The 14979-nt window shown below is 39.4% G+C and overlaps 1 protein-coding gene across 3 annotated transcripts in view; it reads right to left on the minus strand.

Moving 5' to 3' along the window:
* Positions 1 to 322: 322 nt before the first annotated feature.
* The window catches only part of OPN3 (opsin 3), a 44445-nt gene continuing 29788 nt past the window's right edge, over positions 323 to 14979 (minus strand). The window contains exons 2-4 of one of the 3 annotated variants that reach the window (XM_063082815.1): positions 11980 to 12299; positions 5153 to 5404; positions 323 to 2415 (exon numbers count right to left, since the gene is read on the minus strand). In XM_063082815.1, the coding sequence (XP_062938885.1) occupies positions 2149 to 2415; positions 5153 to 5404; positions 11980 to 12299 (839 nt within the window). In that variant the 3' untranslated portion in view covers positions 323 to 2148. Of the gene's footprint in view, positions 2416 to 5152; positions 5405 to 11979; positions 12300 to 14979 lie in introns of those variants that run through there. The other 2 variants (XM_063082816.1, XM_063082817.1) reach the window with 2 other exon arrangements.

Below are 14979 nucleotides of genomic sequence, written 5' to 3' on the forward strand. Positions count from 1 at the left end.
ACAATAGGATTGACTCAGCACCTGGGACTAGAAATCTCAACTTGTCTAACATGTTAACCACACTGTTCATTACCTGAATGAAACTTATCTAACCACAGCACTCAGATTCAAACCAGAAGTGTAAAAAAGAATTCAGGGGAGTTCCAGGTAGTTACAAAATGAATCCATTCTATTTCTCAGTCATCGAATGGCTATATTCCCTTCCAAAAATAAGAAAAAAGAGGCTGTTAATGCCATGCTAAGTGAAAGATAGAAAAGGGTTTTATTCATAAATTAAATATCTATATATACAAGAGAGTAGAAAGAAGGCAATGAAGACAGCTTTTATAGAAATATGAGTCATATTTTATTCGATTTCACACCCTCAGAAACAATGTAGTGACTCACTCTTGAACAACATACTCTGGCAGAACCAGCAATAAACTTGATTTTTATAAGTACATTTACTGAAAACATTTTCTTTGGTTTTTCCTTCTTCAATAGGCTGACTGAGTCATTTAGAAATCCTTCGAACACGATCAATTATGAAGATGCAAAACTAGGAGGAGGTTCCTCTAAGAAATAAAAATTAAGCAATAAAATAAAATATTCAGTGTTTCTTTTCTATATTGTCAAAGAAATCCTTGAGTTTAATAACTCATGTTTAGTTTGTAGGGGAGGAAAAAAAATTCTTTTCCTTTTACCCATCTTAGGTTCATTGGCTGGGGCCCCTATAATGAAAGACATTAAGAAAAGAAAAATGAACAAAAGCTTTTAATGTGTATATATTACAAGGGAGATATCCAGGAAATGAGTAATGCTCAAAGGGCAAGCATAGAACTTCCTGGCATCTTCCACCAAGAGGAGTGAATTTTTAGGGAAATGATAAGACATAGGAAAAAGCCTTTGAGGCTCTAGTGGCAGCAAATTCTAGGAAGGCAAGTAAATGGGAGTGTGTTACGTAGATTGCTCTGGTGCAGTCTCCAGAATGACAAAAGTCTACAGTTGTCTCTGGTGATCAACCTTGTCCTTCCCGGTAGAAAAGGGAGCAGGACAGTTCTGTAAATTCATGTCCTGCTTTCAGGCAAATGGGGGAAGGGCACAGAGTTTTCTTGTATCTGCTTCTTCTCAGTTGCCTTCAGCTCAAAATTATCTTTATGCCAAAGGGGCATATTTGGGGGTAGCATATTCTGGTCTCCTACAAGACTAAACAATGATGCATGGAAAAATGGCTTCTTCACTAACACTGATGATCAATTATCCAGTGGGCTGATTGATGAGCATGAAGATTAATTAATACATTTTATGAATATACTTCTACACTCATTTCATGCCCCTTCAAATGTAAGTTTACTTGGAACTCCTTTTCTCAATCCAGAACCCTTGGCCAAACTGTGGGAAATTATTAAAAGGGAAGGATAATCCTCCCATGGTTATGTTTGAAATGAAATATATGGAGATACCGATCGACCGTCAACATCATCTTCATGTACATCCTCACTATTGTATAATTAACTATATACCATAATTACCTTGAAATTAATCACTCTATTCTCTTTGCTATGATGCTTCTTAGTAGTGTCTTCTAGAGCTTGCTCAGTAGCATGTTAATATGAAGCTCCTCTTTATCATAATAGACATATAACAAGTCTTTTGTTTAAATAAAGTTAGGGGATTGATTTTTCTTTTTTATCCTAGTATTATCTCCTTGATAAATTTGATTTGGTCAAACATATGGCACGACACTGAATAGTATCCAATACTACAGACAATTCAAGATTTTCTAGCTATTTCACTCATGTGCATGAGGCAAGTTTATTTTTACAACACAATATTTTTAAGAAAAATGTATTATGTGCCTTGGAAAATATAGTCATTTAAAAAATATATTTGAAATGAACATTCCCAACATGTTAGAAGATGATGTTGTCAGATGTCCACCTTGTGCCACAAATAGTTTTTCATTATGTAAAGCACCTGTTAAATTAAAAGAATTCGTCTTGCTCAATGGTTTCCTGATGCCAGAGAGCATATGGTCATTTCAGACTTCCTGCTGGGTCATAAAAGTTCTGTTGATATACACAGAATGGGGATTTCAGAACAGTCCTTATCATGGAAGTCCAAAAGCGGTGTCCAATTTAAGGCTCCATCTTTCATTACTATAACTCATTACGATAAAGGACGAACTTGGATTACATCAAGCTTGGACCCACTGGTTTTGTTACCGTCCTCAACTGATAGCGATTCATCACTGGTGATGATAAAAATGATGGAAGAAGAGTTAAATGTCACTTTTTTCTTTGGCCTGTCCCCATCTTTCTGTGACATCACAATGGGTCTGATCTGCATTTCACTCCCCTCTGCTGGTAGGTCTTTAGCAGGCCGCTGGCATCTCAGCAGTCGGAAACACAGAAGCTGTAAAAGAGATCTTCGAAACTGGGCAGAGAGAAAATAAAGTTGAATATTAAGTAAAAGTTTGGCCTTTAATCTGGATTAACATTCAGGAAAATTAGTTGAGCTTAACTTGGGTTGTTTTTTGTTTGTTAGCTGATGTGGGTATGGGTTTACGTGATAATACTCAGGTCTACTTAAGTCACCCTGGAGTTTTATGTTTTTTATTTATGGTAATTCACAATTTATTAAACAGACCACAGAGGACTATTTCAATACGTTGTAATCTTCATAGCTTCAATTTGTTGGCACCTTCTATGAGGGCAGCTAGATCTGTTCCTTTGAGGAATTTTGAACATTAATTTGTCCACAAATATTCAGTGAGTACTTAGGAGGTGACAGCCACTGTGGTGTATTTTAGAGATATGGTAAGCAACAAAGACAGACAAGGCCTTTTCTAGCAGAGTTTACAATGTGGTATACTCACTATGTTCCTTTAATTAGAGAATTTTTTTCTATCAAGATTACTAACCAGGTGGGGGGGAAAATACTCCAGCAGGGAGGGCTAATGTCACTAAGACCCACAATTCTTCAACGCGTCCAGGCTGAACTATACTTCTCAGCCCCCTTTCAGAAGCTTATCTCTTCTCCTTCTACCAAAAGCTTCAATGCTGAAGTCTGACAATGGTAACATCATAAAATGGAAGGAACCTACATTCCTAAATGACTGCACAGGCCAGATCCCATCTCCACCCCCAAATGCTTAGACTGTGGACTCTGACCCGAGTGAGCAATAGACACTTTCTGTGCTAATCCACTGAAATCTTGGGCTTGTTTGTTACAATAATGGGTCTATCATGACCGATAAAACACATAAATAAAAAGCTAATGTAATTGTTATTCCCTTTGTTTAGAGCAAAATAAAAGTTTAATATGTGCGCTTTCCCAGATCAAGAAATATCAGTAAAACATATAATACATAGCTGTATTGATTTTTGTCTTCTTCGATCCCCAATTACATGCAAATTAGCATTTAGTTTATACTCACATGTTCAAATATTTGTTTCAGACTTTATTCACCAAACCATTGTTTGGTATTGTTAAGTGCTAAAGATACAGTATTATAAAGGCTAAATAGAGTATGTATGTCAAAAAATGTTTTTTCAATGGCCGGTGTGCTTGCTGGCTGAGCGTGGTGCGGGTGACACCAAGCCAGGGGTTACAATCCCCTTACCGGTCAAAAAAAAAAAAAAAAAAAGTTTTTTTGTATAAATGGCAAACTTTTCGAGGAAAAGGATCATGGTCTTATTTATTTATTTGTTTCCACTTGTTTGTTAATTGTATCTTTTAGACTTCCTGCTTAAAGTGTGCTCCCAGGAGCCAGAAATACTAGGACCATGTGGGAGCTTGTTAGAAATGCAGAATATTAGGCATCAGAATTTGCATTTATTTTTTACAGGATTTCCAGGTGTGGTGTAAGCACAATAAAGTTTTAGAAGCACTTATTTATAGCCCATCGGATGAGAGAGAAGATGCAACATAGAATTGTAAGTGAATGTATTTAAAATTTGTCTATTGAGGTGGTGGTCCTTAAAGTATTTTGCACTCCTACAGAAAATTAATTAAAGTTATAATCCATCTCACTAGAAAAATTCACATGTGCACATACTCAAAAAGATTTTATAAACAATTTCAGGAGTTTCAATGGCTCTTCTGAGGCCAATTCAAGGAATTCTTAGTTTCTAAGGATTCCAAGTTTAAAATCTCAGGGTTAAAGGAAGTAGACAAATAGAAGGCACCAAGAAAGAGAGAGAAAGACCATCAGTAAAAGGAAATTGAAGTCATGTGAGAGCAAGCTGATGAAGACAGTAAGCCAACAATATTCAAAGAAAAGGAAAGGTGTAAGAAGAGAGATGGGGATTTAGCGCTGAACGTGGTAAGGTCGATATAAAAGTGTCCTCTTTCTCCAAATTCTTGAGCATTAGAAGTCAGAGCAAATATTATTGCCTGTTATTATCATGACCCATTACATTTTAAATTGCAGTAATTATATTCTTAATTTTTACATTCTCCGATCTTTAAACTTTGTAACTTAGAGGCTCGGGTTTATATTAACTATACTGAGGGCTCTCATAGCCATGACTGACAGCCATCAAATCAAAACCTTTCTACTAGAAACAGATAATAAGCTTCCCAACAGACCTAAAGTAAGTTTCCTGAGCCAAATTAATCATGAACAGACATTGGCTGTGGCATGTGAATAACAACCCAGACCAATTGCTGAAATATCTATAACCCCAAGTGAGGAATTCTAAGCACTGGATTAGGGGATTCAAGCAAACCAGGTTCAAATCATGGTACCAACATTTTCAGGGTTAGGCAAATTATTTAACTTCTCTGAAGCTAGTTCATAATCCACAAATAAAATAAGGGCCTATTTCATGGGGTTTTGTAAAGATAATAGGTGTAACCTGTTTAATACAGTAAGAATTTTAAATATATGCTTAGTTTTGTGGCTGTTATTATTACTAGGCATAAAATATTTTCTGATTAATTAAATATTAATTTTAATCAAACTTTACCTAACAAGTATGAACCTCTATTCGTAGGTTATTATTTTCTTTGGAAATATTCTATGTTTCTTCCTGAAGCCTTTACTTTCCTATACAATTCTTGATTGAGGTTTTTATCATTGAAACTGCTCTTAATCACCTCTATAAAAGTATTTTATTTTCCCACCCCACCTGTAGGGTGCGAACAATCAGTTAATTGCAAAGCTTACCTTTCTGATCATGAAGATATAAATAACTGGATTGTATACAGTGCTCGATTTAGCAAAGAAATACGAAACAATAGATATTGTTGGAGTTACCAGATGTCCAGAACCATTAACCACCAAGAAACAGATCACAATATAAGGCATCCAACAGACCAGAAAGGTGAATATCATAAAAAAGCACATTTTGGCCACTTTCTTTTCATATCTTAAAATCTTGATCACTTGAGTTGTCTGAAGATCTTCAACACAACGAAGCTGTAGAAAGGAGAAAAAGGAAGGGGTTGAAAATGAAAGAAGTTTTCTTTCCGCTGTTTTTATAACAGATACTCAGACACCATTCTTGGCCCTGCCTTAAAGGAAAAAGAACTGTATGGGACTTGGGACACTGACTTTTGATCCAAGACCTGCAGCCGGGCCCAGCTGTAATCTCTCTGGGCTTTGGTCTCCTCACCTGCAACATATTATAGTTGTAACATGTTATGGTAGCATCTTAGATCCTTTAATGGTTTTTAATGCTTTTCTAATTTCCTTAATAAGAAGAAAGTGAATTTTTTTGCCTAAGTCTTCAAGACACTTAAAGATAGCCTGAAGCTGTCATGATAAAATGCAAACAATTTTTCCATGATCCTGGAGACTCTTTTATCTAGAGCATTAATCCTCAAGTTCTCAAGCCAGGCAGCAAATCCTCGTCATGTCAGGGTAGCTGGTCTTCACGAGGACTTAATCTTCAAATGAATTCTTGCTGGAAACTGTTCTGTCTTTCAATTCACTGTGGGATTTAATGAGGGGGAATTTGTGGTTGGTTTCATCAGGGGCTCATTTGTAGAGGACAGTACTTTGTAAAACCTAGGGAGTCCACTCCTCTAAAATCAGGATATCCACTCCTAGTTTGTCCCTATTAAAGATATTGAGAAATAATGATCTACAGCCTGAAGGTTCTTCGAGTTTCTTGGATAAAAGATTCTTTAGATGTTTCTCCTGTAATTATCATAAACATGTTATTAAGGTGAGGGAAAGAATATTCCTGCACACCAAAACTATGTTCTTAAATAAAAACGAAAATTTCTGATCATTGCAAGATGTCATAAGAATTTTGTGACAAAAAAAGATGCCTTATGCATTGATTAAAAAGAGTTATCTGCCATATTGTTGGTACTTAGTATTGATAATTTTAAAGTGGGAAATTTATTGCATTTCAATGAACTCTAAGTATATCTTTTAGTTCTAGAATTATCATAAAAATTAAGGGAAAATTGTCCAAAGAAGTCGTTTAGGACATGTGCTTATGGTATCCAAAAATAAATTTGAATTGATATTCCTAAATTATTGATACCACCTAAAATTATATTTAAGAAACTATATTGTTATTCAAATCATGGATTCGAATTCACAAAAAACAGAGAAAAACATGGAAAATTAGAATGGTCAATTGTTTAACAGAGAATGTGGGGGGGCAAGTGGGTATTAATCTTTTGGTACTATTGTTATCTTTGTGTGCAATTCTATTTTTTAAAAAAACCATTTAATTTAATGTGATAAGACATTATTCTATTTTCAGAACATTATTTTTGGGGGAGTGGGTTCTCCTAGAGGTTATAGTTAAAAGGTTATACCGGGTTCTGGTAAAAGCTCTAGATTTGAAATTAGAAGATCTGGGTTCATATCCCAGATTCACCACTTTTGCTCCCAACATGATCCTGAGCAAGTTGATTCCTTTCTCTAAGAATGAAGATGAAAGGAGGTTAAGATGATAACCTCTTAGAATTAACAGAACCTGGCTGGGTTCTAGTGCCCACGTGTATGACTTGGTGGGTTATTTTCAAGACTAAATATTTATTCACATTTGAAACTAACATACTTAAATCCATATGTACTTTTTATGATACTATAGGATATTTGGAATCATGACTTTGACTTTTCAGAGTTTTAATAAACTAGTAGTCCAACCACATCTCAGGTATCTGCCCTCTGAGCCCCCACGATCCAGGTCCAACAGTTGTGTCTGTACCACTGTCTGGGCAAGTCGGCCCCCGTCCTGTCTCACCATTTACCAAAGCAGAGTGATCATTGATCACCTTGGAATTCTATGTCTGCTGGAGAAGTCAGTTTTAGCAAATGCTGACCTATACTTCCCCAGTTGGTATAAGAAGATCCCAACTGGTGTTGCAGATCATTTGGGTTCGTGTATATGAAGTTTCCATGATTATTTTTCATTTCTCTCTTTTTAGCTTGTTTTATCACTCTCTGTGCCTTCCCTCTGCTCATGAAGCATTTTCCAAATAAAGAGCTCTACTTCAAGTCTCATCCCCTTTATTGAATCATTTGAGGATATTTTTCAAAATCGGCTATGGGTGAAGCAAGAGCACATGCACAAATCTGTCCTAAAGAATGAGCCACTTAAGACAAATTCTACAGAATTCCCTCTAAAAATGTTCTTTGCTCATATAAAGGGCTGATGCTTAGTGCTTACTGATCCAGACAACTGTGGATCGCCAGAATTCACTGAGTCCACATTCTCAAGTGAGTAGCTATGTCTCCATCGCTGTTACAAGTCACCCTTCTCTGAATGAGGAAATAGAGGCAAATTACTTGCACTGGAGTTCTCTTGAGGTGATAGCTCAGTCTAGCATCAAATCTTTTCACACTTTCACTGTTTTCCCTTTCTGTGCCCTCTGCTTGTAACTTGTCACGGATCACCTATTACGTGCAGGCACTGTTCTGGCTACAGGTGAAAAAAATAAGTAAGACTTGGTCTCTGATCTTGAGGAATTTGCTATTTGGTGAAGGTGGCCAGCACATGAACAGACTGCTTCAGTAGGTGACTATGAGGGAGGTGACCGGAGAGGGCTGTAGGAGTACACGGGATGGGTGACCAATTCTGAGGGTGGGTTACAGCAAGAAAATCCTGACCTCAGCCTTCTGCAGTGAGGAGGAGTGAGTCAAGTAAGGAGAGATAGAATGGTCCAGAGGAAGTAAGCACACTAAGGCAAAGAGGCAAAAGGACACATGACACATGACATGTTCTGGGAACAAGAGATATTGCAGTTGGCTGGAGCCTGAAGTGTCAGGAGGGGAGTGTCAAGAAATGAGGCTGGATGGGTAGACAGGAAATGCCACACAGGACCTGCCAACTTCATCCAGGGGCTTTATTTTTAATCCTGAAGACGATGAAACCTCTGAAGGTAATATCTGAGAACAATCGTTCTGGTAGCAGTGAGCAGAGAGTGGATTAGAGGAAATTAGAATAAAGAAAGGACAACTAAGGTCCTTTGAAATTGAGTCTATGGCAGTGGGAGAGGGAAAAAACAGCTATAGGAAAAATATTTAAGTGGAATAGATAAGAATTGATCATTAGTTGAGTGTAGGGGGAAGACACAGATGAAGAATAGTCAAAAGTTACTCCCTAACTTCTGGCTTAGGTAGTTAGGCACAATGAGCATTCATGAGAAAGATGACGGAGCAATAGCAGATTTGGGAGTAAGATGACAAATTAATCTCCATGTATGTTGAATGTGACGAGTCTGTGGACCATCCAAGTGGAGGTGTTCAATAGGCAATTGACTGTGAGGATCTGATAGAGGTCAGAAGACAGACCTGGATTGCAAATAGAGATTTCAAGTCATCAAGCTTTTGTTAGAAGGGGAAATCCCAGCAGTATGTGAGATCGCCCAGTGCCAGTGTGGAGTGTGAGATAAGCGCCAAGCTCAAAGGCTGGGGAAGCCCAAGGAAGGAAGACACACCTTTGAAGGAGACCTAAGAATGGGGCCAGAGAGTTAGCAATAAAGACAGCAGAGGATGGGGTCCTAGAATCAATGGGAGGAGAAAGTCACAAGAAAGTAGAAGTTGCCAACAGTCCCAAATGCCACAGATGCCAGATAAAAACAGAAATACAAATGTGTCTACTGGAGCTAACATTTGGGAGATCATCAAAGACTGTAAATGAGGACTGTTTCAGTGGAAATGTGGTAGAGCAAGGAGGCAGCAATTTGCGATGGGTTGGGGAATAAAGGCTAGATGAATTTACTCAACTACGATCTCCTTGAACTATGACAAATGTATTTCTCACAGTTCTGGGGGCTGAGAAGTCCAAGATCAAAGTGCTGCCAAGGAGATTTCAGTGTGAGGCTCTTCTCTTAGCTACTATCTCACTGTGTGCTCCCACACCCTCTTCTTTAGGCACATGTTGGTGGGGGGCAAGCATGAGCACACTAGCTCTCTGGTATCTCTTCTTATAAGGACACTAATCCCATCAGACCAGAGTCCACACTCATGACCTCATCTAACCCTATTCACCTCCCGAAGGCCCCAGTCTCCAAATATCATCATATTGGGGGTAAGGGCTTCAACACAGGAATTTGGTACAGACACAAACATTCAGTCCATGTCAGTAAGTAATTGGTACAGTTTAGATGTGCACTAAATATTGGTTAAATGAATGTTTACTGAGTGACAATATGGCACCAAAAGCCACCAATGGTTCTTTGAGTTAGCAGTGACAAGAAGGAGAGAAATCAAGTGACAGTTAGAGGGAGCTGAGAGCAGATTTTGCTTTTGTTTTAAATTAGCATGGACACGTGCTAAAGGGAAAGAACCAAGAGTAAAGGAGTAAGAAAGAGACTGAAGATATATATAAAAGAGAATATTATTATACTCGAGAGGGGTGTCTGGGGCAGAGAATCGGGGGGAGGGACTATAGGGCGGACAATCAGAATATAGGATAAGCTTGGTCCGGAGAGACCGCTCCTGTCATCTGTAACTGAGGAGAGCAGTCTAAGAATCAGTGCAGACGCAGGCTTGTATATAGGGAGGCAGGGAGTTGAGAAAGTTCCTGATAATGGCTTGATTTTTGCGCACTAAATAAGAAGCATGATTGTTTGATAAGGATGGGTGGGTCATAGGGCAGGTACTCAAAAGAGGGCTGAGGACTTGCTACAGCTATGGTGTGGACAGAACAGACATATAAGGACACAAAGATTGCTGGATGGGGCTGAGAGGGCATTGGAATATGGACACGTGTGGTTTTTCTTCCAGCTCCTCTTTGCAGCTTGACTTTGGGCATGGAGAAGACAGATAGTTGGATTGATATAGGGATTCTTTTTTTCTTTCAACATAATGAGCGTGTGTAAAGAAAGTAGGAATACAGAAGGTGAGGGCAAGGAGTCCCGATGTACAGTGATACATGCGGCTAAGTTTGATTAAAAACAAAAGGTGAACTCTAGAGGGGTCTGACAGTGAGCAGGAGACAGGGGACTTCTGAGGACAGCAGAGAACAGATGAGAAGGCAGAGGCGGTGAGAGAGGAGGAAAAACACGATGGCTGAAGCTGGAGACTGGGGTCTGGAGTGCGACCCATCTCTGCTAGTTCAAGCATCCTTCTTGCTGATGCCCATCGTGAAATGATTGTGGTCAGCTCTTGTCTTTTATGACTCTAACGTGATTTCCAGACAAAACACCTGTGCCACTCTCTAGCAGTGGGTTCATGTGACCTTTAAATGGGTAAAATCATGGTGTAGAGACAGTAAATGTAATTCCTCATTGATCTTGTCAGAGAGTGACTGATAATACAAAGTGTTACCAAGTGGAAAGTTCGCTGGAGCTGCTCCAGCTCTGGGCAACTACCCATCATGTGGAAGAGCTTGATTCTTTTCTAGGAAAATGTTTCCACCCTAAACAAAAGTCTGAAAGCACAAGCAGCAAAAGAAAAAATAAGCAAATGGGACTATATCAAACTAAAAAGCTTTCTGCACAGCAAAGGAAACAATCAACAGAGTGAAATGACAACCTACAGAATGGGAGAAAATTTTTGCAAACTATGCATCTTACAAGGGATTAATATCCAGAATATACAAGGAACTCAAGCAATTACACAGTAAAAAAAACAAATAACCCAATTTTAAAAAATGCAAAGAAGCTGAATAGACAGACATTTCTCAAAGGAAGACATACAAATGGCCAGCAGGTACATGAAAAAATGCTCAACATCACTAATCATCAAGGAAATGCAAAATAAAACCACGCTGAGATATCACCTCACCCCAGTTAGACAGGCTATTATAAAAAAGATGGTGAATAACAAATGCTGGCGAGTGTGTGGAGAGAAGGGAACGCTCCTGCACTGTTGGTGGGACTGTAAATTAGTACAACCACTATGGAAAACAGTATGGAGGTTTCTCAAACAACTACAGATAGATCTGCCATAGGATCCAGCATTCCCTCTTCTGGGTATATACCCAGAGGAGTGGAAATCATATGTTGAAGGGTTACCTGCAATCCCATGTTCATCGCAGCTCTGTTTACAATATCCAGGACATAGAACCAACCTAAATGTCCATTGACGGATGACTGGATAAGGAAACTGTGATATATATACACCATGGACTACTACTCTGCCATAAAAAAGAATGAAATACTCCCATCTGTAACAACATGGATAAGCTTGGAGAAACTTGTGTTGAGTGAAATAAGCAAAGCACAGAGGGATAAATACTGCATGTGCTCACTCATAAGTGGGAGCTAAGAGAGAAAGAAGGAAGGAAAGAAAGACCACAGTGGTGCATTGGACTTGCAGAGGGAGAGAACATACCTAGGGATACAAAGTGGAGTGGGGGGGAAAGGGGATAGGGAGAGAGGTCAGGATTAATTGGTGGGGGACACAGGGTATAATCACAATTTGTGATAGTGGGCATGCTGCCTGTATTGATCTGGCCATCACATCTTGGGCACAAGTGGTGATGGTCAGCTTTGTACCCCATGAATATTCATAACCAATTTAAAAAAAGTTTCCACACTGGACTTGGGTTGGGAGAGGGGCATTTGTAGTCTGCAACTCACCATTCGAACGGAATACAGAATATGGCCGTAGCAATGGGCTATGACGCCCACGGGCACCACCAGGCAGCCGAGAAACAAGAAGAGCACAAAGGAGGAATCATTGGCATTCTTGGATTTCCAGTCCACTGTGCAGCCTAGGCCGTGTATGTCCAGGATGTACCTGTTCCAGCCCAGGAGAGGTGCTCCTGCCCACGCCAGTGAATAGAGCCAGATGTAGGTGATGGCCCTCCAGGCCCAGGAAAAATTGATCACTCTGGCATGGACCACGCGAATATACCGTTCATAGGCCAGCACGGTTAGGGTGGCAATGGAAACAATCCCTGCAAGAAGAGAAAGTGGAAAAGTATTGCATGGTGTGGGGAGGACCAGACCTAAGACAGGAGATTCCTTCTCCACTGGAAACTCCTTAACAGAGTACCTGAGACCCACGGGGTGCTATCAAGCTAACAGATCTAAGAGTAACTATGCCCCATAGCCCCCAGGAAATTCAACTGGAAAGTTATTTACCATAAAAGACAACATAGAATAGAAGGTGGCATGCAGATCATAGGATAAAAACAGAAGTCCTAAAATCAACCCCACCCCAATGAGGCAGTTATCGTATTAAATTTTCCACCAAAGAGAAACCCTGGAGTGAGTCAGGGAGAATCACTGGAACAAGTGTTTTAGTTTTGCCTTCTCCAGGCTGCATGTGACTCGGCTGTTAGAAATAAGGTCAAAGTGGGTTCTGCCAGCTCAAACTGACTCAAGTCATGGTGAAATTACACAGAGGGCTGCTTATGCTGTCTGCTAGCAGATGGCAGTCTATGAACTGTTCACATGCAGGGATTGCTGACAAGGGGGCAAGGCCTCTGCGCTCCCAAGGTCTTCATTCATACCTCTATTTTACAACAAAGCCACATTAACAATTTTATTTGTGTATCTCTCTGTCACTCCAGACAGAGTGATTTATTCACTCAACAAGCACCTATTGAGCACCTACTGTCTGCTGGGTACTGGAAGACGTCCAGTCACCAGACGGGTGATGACCAAGAGGCAGGAACAGGGAACATAGACATGAAAACAACTAGAATACTATAGGATGGGTAACTGCTACAATTAAGACACAATGTACTGGAGTCACTGAATAGGGAACATCTGTGCATGAGGCAGGAGACGCACATTCCAGCAAGAATGGAGAATTATGTACCAGAGAATAGAGGTGTCAAAGGACACGAAAGGGTCTATGAATGGTGAGAGGATTCAGAGATGCCAGGGTTCAGAGGAGGTGGAGAAATTTAGAGAGAGCAGAGGAGGCCACACTGAGAAGGGCTTTTAATTTCTAGCTAAGATGTTTTCTTCCTGTTTTGTTTTTTAACCTTTTCCTGTATAACATAGTAAATTACAAATCTGTCACTCTCTTGCCCTTTCTAAACATGAAAGTAATACAGTTCAATTGTCCTTTTGTTCCTACTCCTCTTTTGTCTTCTGAAGGACACTCATTCTAGCAGGAGCATAGAACTCGAAACACAGTCCAGGGCCATGGGAACCTGCTGGAAGCTACTGCAATAGTCCAGGCAGGATAGGATAGGGCCTCAACTAGGGTAACGTTGAAGGCAAGAGCAGAGAAGTCGATTCCAGAGACATTTAGCAACTAATATCAACAGAATCCTTCTGCTTACTGAATGTGAGGAGAAGGGGAGAGGGTTAAAAATAACTTGAAGATGTCCAACCTGCCTAATGAGTAGAGCGATTATATTAACCAAGATAAAAACTGCAATGTGTATGAGCAGATATGGGAAAGAAAATGAAATTGTGAGCTCCCTCGAACACATTAGCCCAAATATTTGTAGAATGAGTGGATGGAGAGAGGTTCGAGAAAAAGTGGTTCTAATCGAGGATGAAAACAAGGCTGGTCTCCTGAGAAGCAGGGTAAGGGTGTGGGAGGTTGTTAAGAGACCTGGGGGCAAGTGGCAGATCCCCATTAAGAAGCTCTGTAACTTTCAGCAAATCACAGTCTTTTCAGACCTTAGTTTTTGTTTTCATAAAATTGAAAATCCTTTCACATTATAAAATTTTGTTTTTCTGCAGTTATAAAAGTGTGAAATGACGAGGCCCTGAATTCGGAAAGCAATTTGCAGAACATAGTTAATATTCATTTACACCGTGAGAGGTTTCTGCTGTTGTTGAGCGAATGAGGGACGGTATCATTCTTTAGTGTCTGATATGTACGGCGTCCAATAAATACTCGTTGAACAAATAAATAAATGTTTACTAAATACTTAAGTGATTGGTAAAAGAAGATTGGGTTTTGGAATACGGTAGAAGGAAATACTTCAGAATGTGACATAATAGCAAATAGTAAACTTAAATTCAAATTATAATAAGTAATTATGAGAACAAGGAAAGTATCAAGTTAGATGTGCTGTCTTCAAAAATCTATTTTTACCTTCTTAAATTTTTACCTAAAGGGTGATATTATCCTTTCTTTAACTGATGATAGTCCTAGAAGGAAATCTAAAAACCTGAAGACAGAGACATAATAAGCTGACTCTAATGAAAGACTGTTGATCTTATTTATTTTATAAACTTTTAAATCAAATATAAAGTGCCTCATGGAACCTGAAGTCCGGAGGGTAAGAGAGAAAATTTTAAAAAATCAAACAAGTAAATTAGTGCAGTGCTACGAAGGCAAGAGAAGGCAGAGATCAAGCACACTGTGAGACATGGTGGGCGAGGACTTGTAGAGGGACACAGTGGTATTGACAGAGTGTCAGAAAAAGACTCTATGCTCAGGGCTGAAGTATGAAAACCCCCAGCTTTGAGAAGGGTCAGGGTGCAGGATGGTAGTTAATTTTCCTTCTCATTCTTTAGGTCAAAGAGATTTTAAAAATCTATGAATATAGTTTTTGAGCATGGGCATGTCTTTGCAAGCACAATGAGTTTCAAGTGCCTGATTTCAGTCACCAACATTCAGTCCCCTGACAGGTTAGTACAGATCTAGGGCGAGCAAACCTGTAT

This window comes from Cynocephalus volans, chromosome 18 (assembly GCF_027409185.1).
Source record: "Cynocephalus volans isolate mCynVol1 chromosome 18, mCynVol1.pri, whole genome shotgun sequence".
NCBI classification, from domain to species: domain Eukaryota; kingdom Metazoa; phylum Chordata; class Mammalia; order Dermoptera; family Cynocephalidae; genus Cynocephalus; species Cynocephalus volans.